Genomic DNA, 18493 nt, shown 5'->3' on the forward strand with positions numbered 1-18493 from the left:
GTCTGACCTCAAAGAAAATTGATGTTTAGTGTCAAGGAACACGTAATATGCGCGAGGGCTTGTTATGCAACACCTGCAAAGATCCGATAAGGTGCAATCATTGCTCCTTCGGGAGCAAGAGATCAATTCTCAAATTGAAAAAAACTTGAATTCCTCAACCCTTTCGGGCTTCAACTCTGAAAATGGCGTATGACAACATTCAAATGTATCTCCTTCTACTAGCTAACATATTTCCAAACCTTTTACTTAAAGCAAAATAGTAGATTTAATTTTGAACTAGATCGAAAACGAACCTCTTGGGAGTCAGCGGTAGGTCGCGTAGTCCTAAATAGCAGTATGCGTGGTTCTGTGCTGTGATTGGCTCACGCTTTACAAGCGGGATTCTTGAAAAGCGAGAACGAAAACGTTCGCATTCGCGAGTCATTTTCTCGATACTGGACAGCTAAACTAGGAAACTTAATCACAGAATTTGAAGCCTCTCAAATTTGGTGCTTTTAGCTACGTTTTACTGTATTATACTCTTTACTTGTCTTTGTTGTCCGTTCAGACGTCGAGGTTCGTTTTACAATTTGAAGTCAACCGCCTCCTTGTTGAAATGTCGCTATCCATCAGGGAACCGTTTCCTATCTCAAACAACTTCGAAAACAATCAAGAAAGCAACGTGTTGAAGAAAGCAAAGATGGAAGATGGTCAAGTAAGAGCAACTCAACAAGGGCAGAAACGTGCGGCTTTGAGCACAATAACGAACAACGCAATGAGAATTCAGCCGTTTCGTGCTGCTAAACAACAGGTCGGTGAAACGAGGTCAATTTCATGCAACTAGTTTCTAAGACCTTTAAACTTTATGTACGTTTCTAATGCTGGTATTTGAGCCTTTCTTCGTTCAATTTATTTTTTGGATTTATTTAGGCTGGTTTTGCTAGTTCGAAGAACGACGAAAATGCTTTCAGTCGTTTACAACAAAAGACCTCGGTCTTCGCTGTACCGAAGAGTGCACAACAGAGTTTTAGCATTCACGAAGACCCAGAGCCTGTTATTGCAAGTGCTCAGAGTAGAACACATCATTCTAGTTCTTCAGTTCCAGAAATAAATCCGGCCATAACGTCGCTTTCAAGTTCGGCTCTAACAAACGTGTTCGTTGCAAACAGAGCAAGAAATGAAGGTAAGCTTCAACGCATTGAATTTGCACTTTGCGACCCAAATTTTCCTCATTCTTTAGAGCACCGTTTTTTGGCATTTGAATTTTTTCATTTTACCATAAGGTTCTTTTGAGTCATCATTTGATTTCTAAGGTTATTTAAAGCCCTAATACATCTTTCAAAATCCACTCATTGACTTATTTTTTAATTTCATTTTCATTTTCAGTGGATTCCCCCATGGTTATAGATTCCAGCGATGACGAGGACTTTGAATGCACGAAAGAAACAACGCCAGAAATACACGACATCGACAATGGCAACGACATTTTTGGTGTTACAGAATATGCTTCAGAGATATACCAATATTTGAAGAAGTCTGAGGTATTTTGTGTTTTGTACACATGCGAGTTGTGAAGATCGTGTTTGGAAAATGCTGTGATTTGAAATTGAATGAAATGCATGTGATTAGAATGTTATTTTTAAAGTGGTTGGTTTGATGTTCTTAAAGCCTTGTCTATTCCATTGTTTTTATCTTTTGAAATATACATACCTCTGCCTTTTCAATTTTTAATAATCGTCATTTCACCGCAATCCTGCAATAATTTATGGTGTACTCTGGAATTATTCAATCAGCCGGGAGCTTCCCATAATTCCTCCTCCAGTGCCCTAGTCTTAGATTGTGCACTGCCTGAATAAATTTGACCCACTACTTGATTTTAAAACTTGACTTTAAAATGGAGAATTTTAAAATCGTCCTAAATGCCAAAATCTGAGTAATCACAGATGAAATAAGTAGAAGAAAGCTCTAGATACGAGACATTACTAATGTACAAGACAGTAGATTCAAAATGCTCATTTTGAATTATGCATTAAGACTGAACTCTCAGTGTGAATTGCCCTTGAGGTGTGTAGGGGAAAAAATGCGAGCTCCGCTTTTAGGCTTGGCTAAATCTATATATTATAACTCTTGTTTGGGTTTTGATGATCTTTTTAAAAGAAACCTGTATCATTTAATTTGCAAACACATGGATCTGATGGGTGGAATGTCTATTTTTCCAGCTCAAGAACATGCCCAAACCAAACTACATGAAGAAACAAACTGACATCAACCACTCTATGCGTTCCATCCTTGTTGACTGGCTGGTTGAAGTGGCTGAAGAGTACAAACTTTCTCTCCAAACTCTTTATCTAACCATAAACTATATTGACCGATTCCTATCAGTTATGTCTGTTCTACGGGGTAAGCTACAACTTGTGGGGACTGCTTGTATGTTGATAGCAGCCAAGTTTGAGGAAATTTATCCTCCAGATATTTCAGATTTTGTATACATTACAGATGACACCTACAATGCCAAACAGGTATGTGCAAGTAACTGTTTGTGATTTTCCTCTTCTGTCAGTGAAGTACAGGATATGCTTATGACAAACTATTTAGTCTTCTATGGGCAATCCATTAGTCACTGATCTGAAAATGGTAGAGAGGGTTTTAGTGGGTGTCATGCAAGAAAGAGTGCACGTGCAAATTTAAATATTGATCTTTATAATAGCTGACTGCTTTTTTCATTTTGTATGGTGGACATACACCTGTAACTGTTTCTTGTTTTCTGGTGGTTTCTTTTTTCATAAAGAAAACTACAGTTTTTCTTGCATGAAAGAAAAATATTCTTCTGAGGGCATGAAATACTGTAAAAAATTAACATGATCCATTTGGCAGACAAATACCTGTCTTTTTAACAAAGCTGTATTTAGAGGAAACTCATTTTTTAAGACATTGCTTAAGTTCACTTTGTCTTCATTTGCTTGCTTTAAAAAATTCAACTTTTTTTTTTTGGCAGGTTCTAAAAATGGAGTCTCTTATTCTGAAGACTTTAGGATTTGAAGTTTGTGCGCCAACAATACTAAATTTCCTTGAAAGATTTTTGAAGGCTGCAGAATGTCCTGAAGCAGATAAATCCAAAGTTGAATCATTAGCAAAGGTATGTTTAGATTGTCTGTGCTTGATACTATCTGTATTGTACCAATGAGGAAGGAACTGTTTTCATTGATTTTAAAGACTTGATATCCAGAGTAATAATGGCAACATCATTTTAGGGAATTGTTTTGTTATCTGTGAGTAAGTTGGTTGATAATATAATGTGATCACCTGAGTGCAAGAATTCCTAAGAATAGACAATAACTCTGAGTCCAGAGTTATTGTCTGTCTTACCCCTGGCTGTTCAAGGAGTGGTGACTCTATCCAGACTGAATTGAAAGTTTTTAATCATTGGTACTGCCCTTGACAGGTTTTGCTCCTATCTTTACAACTGTACATATTTTACTTTTTTTATTGCAGTATCTCTGTGAACTTTCATTGCTTAATGGAGAACCTTTCCTACAGTATCGGCCATCTACAGTTGCTGCCAGTGCTGTTGTACTGTCTCTACATACCATCGGATTAACATCATGGGTAAAACTTCTGTTTGCTTGTTCATAATGTGTAATGTTCAAAACTGCTTACCTTCAAAGTGCAGGGAGAATCTCTTAAAAAAACACAAACTTTACATGCCCATAAAAATGCCTCTAGAACATGTTATCTAATTGACAGAATATCTCTATTTAGAGACATTTTTCAGTCCCTGAGGGTATTCCCCTAAATTAGGATACAAAGCCAATTTCCTCGGTTTAAGTGTTTGTTATAAAACAAGATACATGAACATTGTGTAGTGACCATGCTTGCATAAGTCCCCAACCCAAGACCAAACCTATCAATTGGTGACCTAGAGTGAAAACCAAACAGCAAAGGTAAAAATTTAACCCTTTAAGTCCCATTAGTGACCTAGACAGAATTTCTCCTTACACATCAGTACAATATCAAGCAGACAAGTAATGAGAATACAGAAAAATATCAATTAGGGGATTATTGGTCAATCCAATCCAAATTTTCCAAACTGACATCTTTTTTTTAACCTTTTCTCTTTGGTGTCTCCAGAATCCAACTCTGGCTCACTACACTGGGTTCCAACTCCTTGATCTTCAAGCATGTGTCCATGATCTTCATCGTGCATTCAGTCATGCACCAAAACAACAACAGCAATCTATAAGAGAAAAATACAAGAGCTCCAGGTAAGACACAAGAAATATTTTGGTAAGTTCCTCTGAGTTCCTTTACAAACACTTACTAAAACATTTAGGGGCAAATAAGCCTCCCTCTCTGCAAAAATTCTACAATAAAAACTAAGCTTAAATGATGAACCCATCAGGGTTTGAAAAAGCTCTTGATATATTATGGAAACTTGCAAACAAAGTTTAAAAATCTGAAATTTAATTTTGGCTTAAGAAATGTATGCTGTACTCACTCAGGCCTGGTAACAACTTAGAAGAAAAATAATTCACTTTGGCTCTCAGTGAGTTCTTGATAAGCTGCCCATCAAGAAGTCTTAGAAACTGATAACCATGTACTCTCCATCCCTTAGTCTCTTGTAAAACTCTTTCTCCAACTTTGTTTCCTTCATTTCAGCTGTCATGGAGTGGCAAATCTTCCAGCTCCAGAGATGCTTCCCCTAGCATAAATTCCCCCAATAATGATAAAGAATGACTGTGTAAATATTTACTGCTTTCTGAAAGAGAGGCTTTTATTAGGAAACAATTATCTTTACATATTCTCCAAGCTGTTTGAATATTTGTGTAAAAGACGTTTTCACAAACAAATGGTAAAATCTGTTATCTGATGGAATGTATCCAGAGTTATTTTTTTAACTTCTTATTATCACAAATATATACAGATGTATTTACCTTTAATTCACCTCTTAAATCTTTTTGACTCAACATTTTTACATTATAAGCAGCATTGAATATATTAATTAAGCTGGCTTTACTTTTTTTTTAGTTATAGAAATTCTCTAACATAATAAGTGAACCTATAATCATTATATTGAAATAATATTCTTTTAGGCATGTCAAGATACCTGTAGTTAGAAATGTGATTGTTTTAGTATTAACAGGCATTTACTACTTTTATAAACTAACCCCAATTGTAAGATATGTAAAATAAATAACTGATCAAAACTTGTGTTGAGTGTGTTTTTCTGGACAGATTGTTTCAAACCAAGGGCAAAGGTAAAACGTTTTAAAAACCTGTTTGGTTTGCTCCGAGTTAAAAAGTTTCACCCCGATTCAGATTCCTCTTTAGTTGATTGAAATCATGATTAAGTGAAAAAAGGAAAGGATGGAACACAAAAAAGCAGTTCTGTTTCAAGAATTCTAAGCTTAATATTTGACACACTGACACTGAATGGTGGTCATACTTCAAATGCAGACCACTACAACTGTTTCACTCAGATGAAGGGCTAATGCTCAGAACATCAGTTCCCAAACTCATAACGACGGCCAATTTACATTATAAACTTGTTACTGAAACCAAGTTATCTTATTATAACTTGGTCTGCTATTCAACCCATAACTGATGTGTTCAGGTTTTTTTCATGTCTTTATTGAAAGATTTTAATTCGTCTTTTTTTGCATAAATTTAAACTTATGATGATTGATCATTGATCAAGAATTGCTTGTGATCTCGGATTGTCAAGGGAAATGTCAGCCAAATCCCTGTGCAGCCATGTCAATGGCATATTTCTCTTAAAAACTACACACAAAAGCCCAAGAGAACCTTTCAGTGTTCATTTTACTACCCTCTCTCTCAAGATAGATTCCAATAACTTCACTCACTTTACCTCTAAGGTGTAGATCATTTTTCTCTTTTGCTAATGAGAATTTGTTTTCATCAAGATGATACTCTCTTAATTATTAGATTCTCATCATCTATTTGCTAAGAATGAAGTACTAATTGTGTAAGAGAAAGGTACACCAGGGTACCTCAAAGATTGAGGAATGCTGCCTCCCTTTCCTTTCTTTTCCATGCCCCTTCCCCACCCTTTAGTGGGTCAGAGTCTCAGCAGAGTCTCTTGAGGTTATGCCTGTGTGAATGTTATGGCATCATTTCTGAGCTTCTTTGTTGTCCTGGCTGTCAGGGATGACCTAGTGGTTCACATTTCAGTGCATTTCTTAACATGCATACCATGTACTTTTACAGGCTTGAGGAAATAATAATTTAAATGTCTATTTTGGAAGCACTCTAAGCTATAACCTTTTTGGTTGTATAGCAAGCAGAAAACAATTTGGTGACTAAATCCCAAGCTAAATTATGTTCAATAATTAATGTGATATTAGATTGATTCAGATATTTGCACAAGGTTGGTTGTTTTGTTATAAAAAAATGTGACACCTTAAAAGAGCATGGCCTGATTTTAGCTATGTAAGTCTCAGTTGTGTGTTCATTTGGGGTAAGTATCAGAAGTAGCTGAACATCCCTTGATAAGTGACACATAAAAACATTTTTTGGCAGTCATAATTGTGGAACAACAATTTACAGCTTCCTTCAGGTTTCTTTTGGGGTTTTTCTGTTTGATTTTTCACATTTACCATGATAATTGTAAAATAGAAGCTTGGTATTTTTATGTTTTTCCAAGAAAAAGTGGGTTTGAATGATTTTGTGGAATTTTGAAACTAACCTTGGAATCATAGGTTGTGGAAAATGTCAGAAAGACTGCACAAAGTGATGGAATTTTATAAGTTTGAACAACAACATGCCTTAACAGTGTTAGAACCATGTGCTAATTGGCATTTGTGGCCAGGATATAGACTTAGGGGGGAAGGAGAGGGAAGAGTGAATGTAACTAGGTGCAGTTGTTGGGCTTAGCAGACGGTCACTGTGTTCCCCCTTGGAAAATGCTGATGAAAAGGTAGGAGGTTCACTGCAATCTATGAGCATTCCATCCAGGGGGGGAAGAACTACACCATGTGTATCATTCTATGAAAAGGGTAAGCTCTAGGAGTGAGGTCGACCACTAAGCTGGGGAGCTGACTGTGCCCTCTTTTCCACCAGGGTATCCATTATCTCTGCCATGTACTTGCCAGCCAGCATACTTGCTCAGGTAAAACTCAGGCCTCCCTCCATCTTTCACTTGTCAGCCAATTTGTCACCCCTGTGGGGACACAAAAATAAAACAGTTTTGAAAATTGTATCCTAGGGTAACATAAACTTGTACCAATGTGATGAAGGAAAAGGAGCAAAACTCCTTAGAATGACTGATTGCATCACTGATTTTAGAAGGGAGAGTGGTAACTCTAAAGGAAAGTTTCAGTTGAAACCTTTAGAAATCTTCCATGGAATGATCACAATCAGAGAAACTGACAATGTCACAATTAAGTCTCATACTCCTGTGCTGTCACAATTTGGCACCTTACCAATGGTCATTTTTGGACCGGTGGAACATCAAGTCTCCACAGCAGCTGTTCTTCAGCTTCTGGTAGTGTTGCACAACAGTCATTTCAAAGGCTTGCCGTGAAGGAGACTCACTGAAGCGTGATAAAGAAGACTGACAATAACCCTGCATGCTCTGCTTGTCCTCATCTTTCTTTAGTTAACCCAGAAGTGATTGACATGTAACCTCTCCCTATAATTTCCATAAATTTTCCAGCAAAGCAGGTGATGAGAATATTCAAACCTATCAGGTAAAAGCCATCATTCTGAGTGAACACCAAACTCTTGCAACTAATTTACAGGGAAATATGTAGCAGCCATAGGAGAGAATTAAAAACTAGATCGTGGGAGTTAAAGGGTTGAGGAGCTTTCTGCCACTACTATCCCCAGGCCACCCCTTGAAACAAGGCCATTAATTAACCCTTTAACTCCCATGAGTGACCAAAACAGAATTTCTCCTTACAATATCAATACAATATCAAACAGATAAGTGATGAGAATAGAGAAAAATATCAATTTGGTGATAAATAGTTGATCCAATACTAAATTCTCTTAACTAATATTACATGAATTGCATGGTTGACAGTAAGGAGAATTTCAAATTTTATCCAGGAGTTAAAGGGTTAATTTAAAAAAGTTTTACGATTAAAACTGTGGGATTTTAAAATTGTTCTCAGTGCAGCTTGACAGACACTTAATTCATGATGCTTAGATTACTAATTGTTTCGGATTGTGGACATTTTCGTGATTTTCATGAATTTTTGGTTGAACTGGTCAAGAGGCGATTTTTTAGCACACCCAGAAGGTTAATTAAAAAGGGACAGCCTTTGGTCTTTTCTGGTTTTAAGTTTGCAATTTGCCCTGCAAAGCAAATTCAAGGGCAATTAACTGTTTGCATTTCCTCATAGGCTTCCAGGTGATTGGAAAGCTCCACAACTTCTTGTTGGTATGTGCCGAGCGAAACTTAGAAGGAGTGCCAAACCCAAAATCCCTTCATTGTCTCCCCCGGTCAAAAGCTTTTGGCTTTGTGTTTGAATCTTGGAGAATGTTGATAAACAAAAAGCAAAAATTCTGCCTTGGAAGTCTCGAGAGTCATTCCCCAAGGCAAATTATGCTTGTTTTATTAGCCAAGAGTATGGGGAAGGGGTCACTTCCTTGTAATAGGCTGATGGGGATGTGCTGCAGGATGGGGTCACATTTTCATTACTTGACTGACCATAACTGGTTTGCATTTTCGATAGTTACTAGAATGAGGTCGTACATTTCCGAGATTATTGAGGTACGAAAACTCTGGTAATAAGATATTTAAAATGGGAGGATCCATGGTTAAAAAGTTGTAAGTTACTGTATTACAAAATATGACCAAGATGGGTCTATTATTGGCCGTATAATAAACAATATTGGGATAGGGTTTCTGAGAAGCGAACAGCACATATCCAGGAGAAATTGATTTAGGATAATTTTGAAGACTTGCGAGCTATATATGTTATTTACTGGCTGGGAGGTTCCTATGATAAAAAAACTGTAACCAAGGTATTCAGAATACTGTCTGGAGGCCGAGAAAAGCATTTTTAATTCTTTGTACCGTTGAGTGAAATTACATCATTTTACTCAATTTCCCTACAAATTAAACACGCTAAAATGATGCCTTAAAAAAAAGGACCAAAATAAAAAGCTATTAATAATAAGTCCAGCGTGCAGCACTTTTGTAAATCAAGTGCTTAAATTGTCATTTGGATTCCAAAAAGCAAAAGGACTGAGAGAAGACAGAAAGCTTCAATGTTGATGCCGCCAGATTCAGGAGCTTTGGTGGTGCTCGCTTTTGTGGTGTTAGCTGCCGTCAGAGCAATGCTTGTTGATGCTGGGCCAGTTGAGTGTGGGAATGTAGTGGTATCAAGTCTGGAACGAGGTACTTGTTACAATACTCGGTTGAACAGCACTTGGCTTCACAACGCTTGAAAGGACTTACAGCACCAGTCATATTTTCAGTTCTGTTGCAAGCAGTGGTATACCTGCAGATGTCTTGGTCATTCCTCTTGATATAGCACTCTTTTAAGCTTATAATGGAACCGTTGTTCAACTCGGCTGTCACTGCAAAACATTCACTAAAAAACGAAAAATAGAAGCAAATGTCATATTCAGAACACCATGCAATCTTCCCTGCAAGTAGTAGCCTCCACCAGGAAATTTGCAAAAAAACGTTCCTTGGTATTACACCCAACATCCTCTAACCCCGCTCCGCTCCTAAAATTTGCGTCGCAATTTTTTGAGTCGCAGGGTGCGCAGCAACAGTTTTTAGGTTTATCATAGCCATTAAAAATTCCTCAAATCTTGTTAGTGCATTCGCAGCTTCATTTTTCACTTATCATTCTGTACAGTTGTAGTCGGACAGTTGGTTGTAATCAGACAGTTGAAGCAGCCAATCATACTAAATCCACTCAGCCAACCCACCAATTACAGAAATAATCAAAATAACCATAGCAACAACCACTAATCCAAAGAAAAACTGGGGAATTCCCAAATGGAGGAATTTTTTTTAACCAAAGACATTGTCTCCACTGGATATATTTGTTCTAGGTGTATTTGTTTTTCAAGAAATTGACATGGTTCTCACAAGAAAAAAGTATGAAAAAGCAGGCGCAACGATATTCTTGAGTTTTATTTAAATTTCACAATTTTTTTTGTTAGTTTTTTCGTTCCCACACATGTAAAACGACCTTGAGTAGTTCATGGTTCCCTAAACTTTACCTCAAATTAGAAAGAACCTCTAAACACTGCTATATTGGAGATGGGTTACACAAAACGTCAACGAGCCACAAATAGAATACAAAGCACCTATGATAGTCAAGAATAAGGAAGATCAAAATGAACTGCAAACAGGAAATTTAATAACTTTTGTAGTTTTGTAGGAATTGTGATGTGGCTTTTCTAGAGGTTGAGATAACGTACTCTTGGCTTAGAATTGCGAAGAAAAGATTGCCTGCAGAAAGATATTTATCGGTCTTGTCACGAGTGTAGGACAAAGGAAAAATTCTGGCTCCCTATGAGGAATCGATACTTAGACCCTCCGACACAATTCCCTCGAGCCATTAAGACTACGGAGTGAGTTGGGCTACTAGGTGAGTTGGGCCAATACGAAGTTTCAAATGCAACACACGTCCTGTCTATTGGAGCTCGAAATCCGAAGGTTTGAGGTTCGAATATTCATAGGAACTTTGTTTCCTTTTTCCTACACTCGTGACAAAAACAAACATCTTTCTCTACCTCATCACTGAGCTCAAAATTTACTATTTTTTTTATTCTCTTTACGCAAAAGATAACCTATCAAGAGAGCTGCCACCACAAGTCTTTCTTGTAGTTGACATGTTGCACTGGGATGAAGACTGGAGTGGATTTGTTAGACAGGTGTGGCAATGGAAACCACCAGCGGACACTGAAAAATAGCAGCAAATTCGTATAACTCCCAAGTTTAATGATAAATGATATTAGCAGTACAAATAATGAGTGTGATAATAATAATGATGATGATGATGATAATGATGGTTATTATCATAATGATAATAATAACATTAAAAATGATTTTTATGATAAAAAAACTTAACGATTGTTATAATGATAATGCTGATAATGATTATAATGATTCTGAAAATGAAATTGATATTCATATATAGAGGCTTTGAAGATGCTACGGAAATGGTCACCCTGACCTGTTGATGGGCTGGTTTATGATAAATTTGCCCCATTGCAAGTTCGCTCCCACAGTTATCAGCTCGCACACAAATCTTTCGAATTGTTTCCCTATCAGCGCACAACTAATGCACAAGTGATGCATAGCCGCTTCATCACTCAAGTGTCTAACGAGTTTGACATAATTTTCGTGCATTTTTTGGAAGCAATTTTTAAGGCTCACCTTCGAACTGAGTGCTGACCCAAAAACTTTAACAATTACGTAAACTGAAAATTCTTGGGAGAACTACATTGTTGTAAGTTTCTATGGACTAAGATGCTCACGAGGCAAACCCCTTTGACTGAGTTAAGTTCACAGTTTCATATTTGTCCATATCGATAATAATAATAATAATAATAATAATAATAATAAAGAAATTGTTTTGGTCACATTTTGTACGTTTTGAGTATCTGACCACCTGAAAACCACCAGACAAATCCTGAGGGCTTTTTCAAATCTAATAGAACTTTGTCTTGAAGATGATAAAGTCATTTCGCCAGAAGAAAAAAAACAAAGGAAAACGGCTCCTTTGGAAGCCAACAATGAATCTAAGACAGTGACTAACGTTCGTATACGTTCAGTATCCGCATTCGCGTTTGGGCCTCGAGTTTCATGGCTACCAATGAGATAAAAAACGATGAATGATTTTAATTAGTATGGGCTACTATTTCGTATTTCAGTTTTTGAACTTTGATAGGCTTTGCTGCGTTTATAAGCTTGACAGGTGGCTACGATTTCTTCTAAAGGGATGACGTTGTTGGGCGTTGAGGGGGAGCTGTCTTGGTTTGTTCAAGACTCAACTATTGGCCGTTTTCTTTCCTTAGTTTTCTGACTCTTGAACGTTTGGCGATGAACACCATTAAAATTGCATCAAACCTATGATCAAACTTAACGAAGAAATTATAATATTATCGATTAGGGGAATTTTAAGATTGAATTGCATTGCTACACTTAAATGAACATTTTACCGGATCATTCCCTCCGGGGACGTTACTTATCTATGAATTTGACTTCAACTGTTTAATGAGTAAATGGTAATGTATTTCCATTTGTGGTGATCAACTGATGGGATACTCAAAATTAGCTTCCGGTGATTAAATATCAAGTCTTATAAGATAACTATCGTTGAACGGGATACAAACATTTTTGTTTTAAGAATTCAAAACTTATCAAGAGAACATAAGGAAACAGAGAAGGAGGCCTCCGGTCTAGGCCGTGGGATATGTTATTTACGGATAGTCGTAACCGGACCATCCAATGCGTGTGTTGACATGTAAAACCCAACTATTAAGAATTAGGCTTACAAATCAAAGACGATTACATTAAAAAAGCACACGATAATATTATTTTTAGGCTAACTAAACATTACAAGTCCATTTTAAGTTGTACAAACCTTTATCAAATAAAACCCGTCTTACCAAAACACCTGTATATGCTGCAAGGCGAGAGTCACGTTTCGCCAAAACAGCGCTCCGCACCTGGTGCAAATAGCCTTTAGTGTCATTGGTCCGTTTTTAATAGAAAAAAAGAAAGTTGACACACTTCAGTAAGGAACGATATTAGGACGTCCATTACATTCTATACCTCCTGCAAAAGAGTTCGAAATACGTTGAAATATCTGCTGCACATTCGATGTTACCAAGTCACGAGCCCGTATAAGTGTACCGATAGCTGCTGACAGAAACTTCAGATAAATGGTGTGTTAAAGGAAGACAGTTAGGTATGATATTCACAGCCCTTTTTATACGTTGTACGCTGCGTAAGAACAAGTTCTACCACATCTGGAGGCTATGCTTTAGGAATTGAAGCGAAAAGTGAATGTCGAGATAAAGATATCTCGGTGTTTGAACATCTTGCACCCCCTAGCCAAAAAAAAGCCCCGTTCAAACACTCATGATAGTTGATGATAGTTCCAACTATCACGCGCGTTTGAACACGAACTATCATGCACTTTCGTCGACTATCATGCATCAGCTATCATGTTTTTTGGACGTGTTCAAATTAGACACGATTGTTGATGATAGTTTCTATCTTGCTGATTTGCAATTTTTTCGATTTTTTCTTTCTGTCTTTGTTGGATTCAGGATAAACAACTGTAACAACTCATTTCGGCGTAAATATATGTAAATTTATATCCGTCAGACCAAATCTGCTCAGGAGGCTAACATTTTTAAGCCTAGGATCATTGATTAATTCATGTTTAGACTTCTAAATAATTATAACAAACATCGGCATTACTCCTAAAGGTGAACAAACTTTGAAGAAATTGCAGAGAAATGTGCTAAGAGACAGTGATATTCGCATCGCTCCAAGCATGTGACAATGGTGCACATCTTGATACTGTATGACATATCTCACGGAAGTTTCATCAGATGGAGTACATCTGTGAAGTTTAAGCTTTAGTTTTGAGGCTCGAGGGAAGCAAAATTTCACGGAAAGATATTAAGAGCACATTTTCGCTCGAGGAAGAAGCTATTCCGTTTACAATTCTTCAACTTGCACTATTTTGTAGCTCTGAACTTCTAACACCACACTTCATTTCCGTCGAAAACGTTTTCCGTGTGTTTGCTGGCAGTTTTTGACTTTACTTTAAGAAAGGTTTGCTTCTTTTTCTGAAATGGCGTATCACCGCCATTCAGCATCTAAATTTGTTGGCTCGAGATCATCAAAATGTAGAGCAAAATTGATCAGATCGAAAATACATCGGGGCGGTGGAAATAGTTCGGTTGCCACGGTTGCACTAACTTTGCACGGAGACTGGAATCACGTCGGGAAATTCCACGTATTTCATCAGGCATTTTTTCACGCATTCATCAACCTACAATGAAGAAAACATTCTCGCAATTGGAATACTTCAATGTCAAATCACTTTAGTCACAAAAAGGTTTTAGTATTGAGCTTACGTAGAGCTACGAAAATTGACGATTATCGCGAAAATTAGAAGTTGACGACGATAATCAAACAATATCTTAAATGAGACGTTTTATAACTCAGCTATCGTTCAATTCACAATCCTGAATTCTCGTTTTCTCTGAACGACGTACCGTTTAAAGTTAACGATGTACCTCATGAGCTAAGCAATGTAACGTTTTCGCTCCACGATGAACCTCTACCGATTAAGCTCATTACTCTAACGAAATGTCGAAAAAACTAACCTAGTCATATTGAAATAAATCGTTCATTTCCAGAAGCCTTCAATCCCTTCACAACCACCCTAACTGATCTATTTATCTTTTCAGTAAAACTCAATCCAAGCCAGATGTTTGCTAGAGTCTTTCTTTTCTGCTCGTTATCTTTGATTCCTCTGCGCATGGCCACTAGTCAGCAATGTAAACCCGCTGAGCAGTCAGAGAGTGGAAAAGCTCTCAAAGGTCACGTCTTTAAATCGAAAAGGGTTCAAAATCCGTACGAATGTCTTATGTTCTGCTACAGCGAATTCACATGTCAGAGCTACAATTACGTCATGACTGGTAATTTTTGCGAGCTGAATAACAGAACCAAAGAAGCGAGACCTGAAGATTTTGTCCGAGATGAAACTAGATTCTACGTGCGACGGTGGAAGAACAGAGGTACGGATACAATGAAACAAAATATTTATTATCAAGTAAAAGTTAGAACCAAATGGAAGCTTATCTAAATCTGTGATATAATTATAAATGTCAACTTCCTTTCAGTTCCTGGACAATGATAGCCAATTTGTCTTGTTAAGTTAAAATTCCTCAACAAAATATCTTTTTAGCCATTCGTATGGCGGTAACCTATTTCTCAACCACTTTTGGAATAGAGAGGTTGTATTGGAGGAGTGAGAGCCACATACAAACAGACCGGGGGGGAAATCGTTTGAAGTAATCAAAACAGCCAAGCAGAAGATAGGAAGCTACCTTTAAGAGCCAATGAGAACAGACTCAAAGTCAGAAAAAAACCAAACTCTCAAAAGAGCGAGAAAACGCGAGCGATCAAGTCGTGGCCATTATTGGTTTCAGTTTCGCTTCTGATCGATCGAGAGAGTGGGCGAATTTTCTTAACCATTCACAGAGCGAAGTAAAACAAACCGATGCAAACTCGGATTACTTTCGGCAAAGAATTGAAAATTTCTGCATCATAGCATCACTGCTTAAATAAAAATTTTATTGATTCTGTCAGTTTTTTCGTTAGACCGAGGTAAAAATCACTCGTGTAGTTTATCCGATCAAAACCTCGCAATAATGAAAGTTTTTTGGGGGGGGAGGGGGGAACGAGGTTCACGTAGGTGTCTCCTCTGTTCAAACGGAAAGGCAGGTGGTGCAGGGCAGGGATACGAACTTAACGACGTTGGCCAACGCTATTTTTTTAAAGATGGTAGCTTCAGAGCATTCACGTTTTCCGCTACTAACTGGAATTCTTTTAAAATAAAAATTTAACATATCAGTTGTAAGCATAGAGTACTCAAGGTATTGTTAGATTCATAACTATATTATGCGAATCGATATGACCAGAATTGACCCTTCTTTATTGAAAATAAAATTTGGTTGGTGAATAGAACGTTAGAGTATCAAGAAGGTTATTGTCATCGAACGAGAAACATTTTACTGTTCCTTTTCCAAAGTCTCATTAGGTTCCGTTCCCGAGATGCCTGCCGAGTCTTGTGGAGAGGTCAAAGCCAGCGAACAAGGGATGGCGGTCAGCGGTAGATATTGGCTGAAACCCTAGGAGACAAACATGAAATCCAAGAACTTTCTGGTATCTAAATCATTAATCTTCACTTATAGATAATTGAAAAAAATAGAGTTGTATCGTAAAAAGTAAGAATGTTTGGAATTCATAATTTCTTTCTCATGGACAATTCACGAAAAAATAAATTTGGATTATTAAATGGAAGTTTGCATGGAATTCTTAATTCGTTTCCAGGTTTATTGTGACATGGTATCAGTGGATCAGGCCTGGACTCTCCTCGCTCGGTTTTCAAACAGAGACACTAAAAACTGGATAGATGACTTAGGAGACTGGTGGTACGACAGTGCTCAAGCTGCAGGAGAAACCGCTGACCCGTCATACAACGCAGACATGATCTCGCCAGCGTTCTGGCTGGTCAGTGGCAGTGAGCTTAAGATCACACGCAATGATGACTCTGGACACATTCCTTTATTGCAAACAACAGGGAATTGTCTGAGCGGGCAGACATTCCGCTCCAAAGTTACCAGCTACGGTGACTTCAGAAACGGTTCAGTCTGGTCCGATGGTAAGTGCCTCGGAAAATGCAATGTTCAATATGGCGGACAATACCTAACAACTAAGGGTTTCGGACAGGCTTCATGCAGCGGTGACCTACAAGGTGCTGATGAAGTCGGCTTCTGGTGTAGCAGTGGTTGGGGTTGTTCTGTGATCATGATTGGAGGGGGCGGAGCTAGTTGTTCAGATGCCGATCATGGAATTGGGACAACGGTGGCGAAACTTTCCTCTTTTAAAATAAAAGAAGATGGCAGAAAAGAAGCTGACTTTGGTGACAGTGCATGGGGTTATAAAGCTCTTAGTTACTCGTTGAATTTGTGGGTTCACTAATGTCTCCAATGTTACATGATTTGCCTTGCATCTTAGACATGTTTTCACTTGATAGTCGAAAAATTAAAACCAAAATAGTCCCAGCGACCCACCGAAACAAAGTTTTATATTATCATTAGCCTATGGAGATAAAATTGTATGGTTTCCACATCATACCTCTTCTTTAACACTGTATTAATGATGGTAACCTGCATTGAATAAAACACAGGAGAAAAGAAAACTTTCTGAAACTGTCTTTAATCAGTGTACATCACGGTAAAAGAGTAGAGACCGTAGAAGATGGAGTGAGAAGCGCAGCGAACGTAGGGAGAGGAGATAGTAGATTCTGCGTTACCCGTTTGTGGGTACTTGGGGTATTTTTGTGAAACGTATGGCGAGGTGATGATAGATTCTTCGCTACCCGTTGGCGGGTGCTTGGGGTATTTTTGTAAAACTTATGGCGAAGAGATGATAGATTCTACGCTACCCGTCGGTGGATGCTTGGGAAATGAAAATGAAATGTAAGTGGATAAATTAAACGTTGCAACGCGTTTGATAGGCTTTAACTGGTAAATCGACACAATAAAAATTGCATACGAGTACATTAAGTGAGTCATCAGTGAAGTCCAATGGTGGTTACTCTGTTTACACAGATAATTGCATATTTGTTTGCCTTTTCTAAAGGAAAGAGGCAGTGAACTTTTTCTGTAAGAGTCAGCTCAGTTGGGTTAACCGTTAGCCGCAAAACGGCCAAACTTAGCAGTTAGGCGTAAAAAATGACAAACTTTAACCGTTAGCCGTAAAAAGAGTTAACAGTCAAAAAATTTCTGATGACTACAGTGGAAAGACATAAACCGTTAGCCGTAAATTGGCTAACGTTGTAACCGTTAGCCGTAAATGCCATCACCCCATTGAGACCCTCATTTAAGGGTAGTCCGGTTGTATAACGATCTCCCCTAATGTTGGCCTGATGAAAAACCTATACTTGCGTCATAAAATGTCAAAATGTTATTGATTGCACTCCATAGTGTGACTTAACGGCTGAGATTCTTGTCGACGAGGAGAGCGAGGCATGCGCAGGCTACACCTGAAAGACAGTCAAAGAAGATAGCCCGAAACAGAGTGAAACACGGAAAGTTTTGCATGCATCTTTGCTCCGCTGGCTGTTAAGGGAATAAAACTTAATTCCATGAGCACTTAACGTCGCAATCAGTTAAGACGTTGCGTTATAATGAATTCGCGAGCATTTATTTTTCGCCTCCATGCACTTTAGGTAAACCCGTTTTGAATAATTTTGTTAATAATTTGTTATAATTAAGTCTTCCATTTGCAATTCGAGTAAATCTTTTTAATCCTTTGCCGACTTCAACCCATTTAGGGTAAAATTTTTTCTGTTTCAATCATTCTATCTCACTAAACTAATATTTGTTTTGAGAATTCTCTTTCTTCAAAAGCAATTTTTTACATATATTCTAGACTAAAGAATGTTGACGTAGCATCTTCAAAAATGCTCAGCTTTTGGGACAAAAAAAAATTTCCAAACAAATAATTACAATTCAACTGCAAATGCATTTTGAACGTCCATAGCGCATCGCTTCCGAATATCTTGGAATGGGTACCCAATGAGCATCTGATGGCAATGTAGATGCAATCAGCTGTTGCAATGATCTTTCTCTTTGGGTATGTTTTTCAAGTATGTCCAACACTACGGATCGATACAAGTCGTCTAATGTATTCACGTACGACGTGTATTCAGTCGTACGACCCGTGCCCCTCACTAGGGAGACCAACAGTTTTTAACCTCACACCACTGAA

At 37.8% G+C, this 18493-nt stretch overlaps 1 protein-coding gene and 1 pseudogene across 1 annotated transcript; both read left to right on the top strand.

Moving 5' to 3' along the window:
* The first annotated feature begins 391 nt into the window (after nt 1–391).
* LOC131784391 (G2/mitotic-specific cyclin-A) lies at nt 392–5161 on the top strand. Its single transcript, XM_059101199.2, has 8 exons — nt 392–790; nt 910–1162; nt 1366–1520; nt 2199–2498; nt 2975–3115; nt 3472–3585; nt 4108–4241; nt 4636–5161. The coding sequence occupies exons 1-8, from the start codon at nt 596–598 to the stop codon at nt 4685–4687; spliced, it is 1344 nt and encodes a 447-aa protein (XP_058957182.1). The 5' UTR covers nt 392–595; the 3' UTR covers nt 4688–5161.
* Nucleotides 5162–14405: 9244 nt separating this feature from the next.
* On the top strand, nt 14406–17071 carry LOC131784396 (uncharacterized; annotated as a pseudogene).
* Nucleotides 17072–18493: the final 1422 nt, after the last annotated feature.

The sequence above is a fragment of the Pocillopora verrucosa genome, chromosome 14, assembly GCF_036669915.1.
Source record: "Pocillopora verrucosa isolate sample1 chromosome 14, ASM3666991v2, whole genome shotgun sequence".
Lineage (NCBI taxonomy): Eukaryota > Metazoa > Cnidaria > Anthozoa > Scleractinia > Pocilloporidae > Pocillopora > Pocillopora verrucosa.

Excerpts from the sequence above, each read along its gene's own strand:
- LOC131784391 (XM_059101199.2), top strand. The coding sequence starts at position 596 with ATGTCGCTATCCATCAGGGAACCGTTTCCTATCTCAAACAACTTCGAA. Across the intron at positions 1,163-1,365 it reads AAACAGAGCAAGAAATGAAG|TGGATTCCCCCATGGTTATA; the intron begins GTAAGCTTCAAC and ends TTTCATTTTCAG. Across the intron at positions 3,116-3,471 it reads AAGTTGAATCATTAGCAAAG|TATCTCTGTGAACTTTCATT; the intron begins GTATGTTTAGAT and ends TTTTTATTGCAG.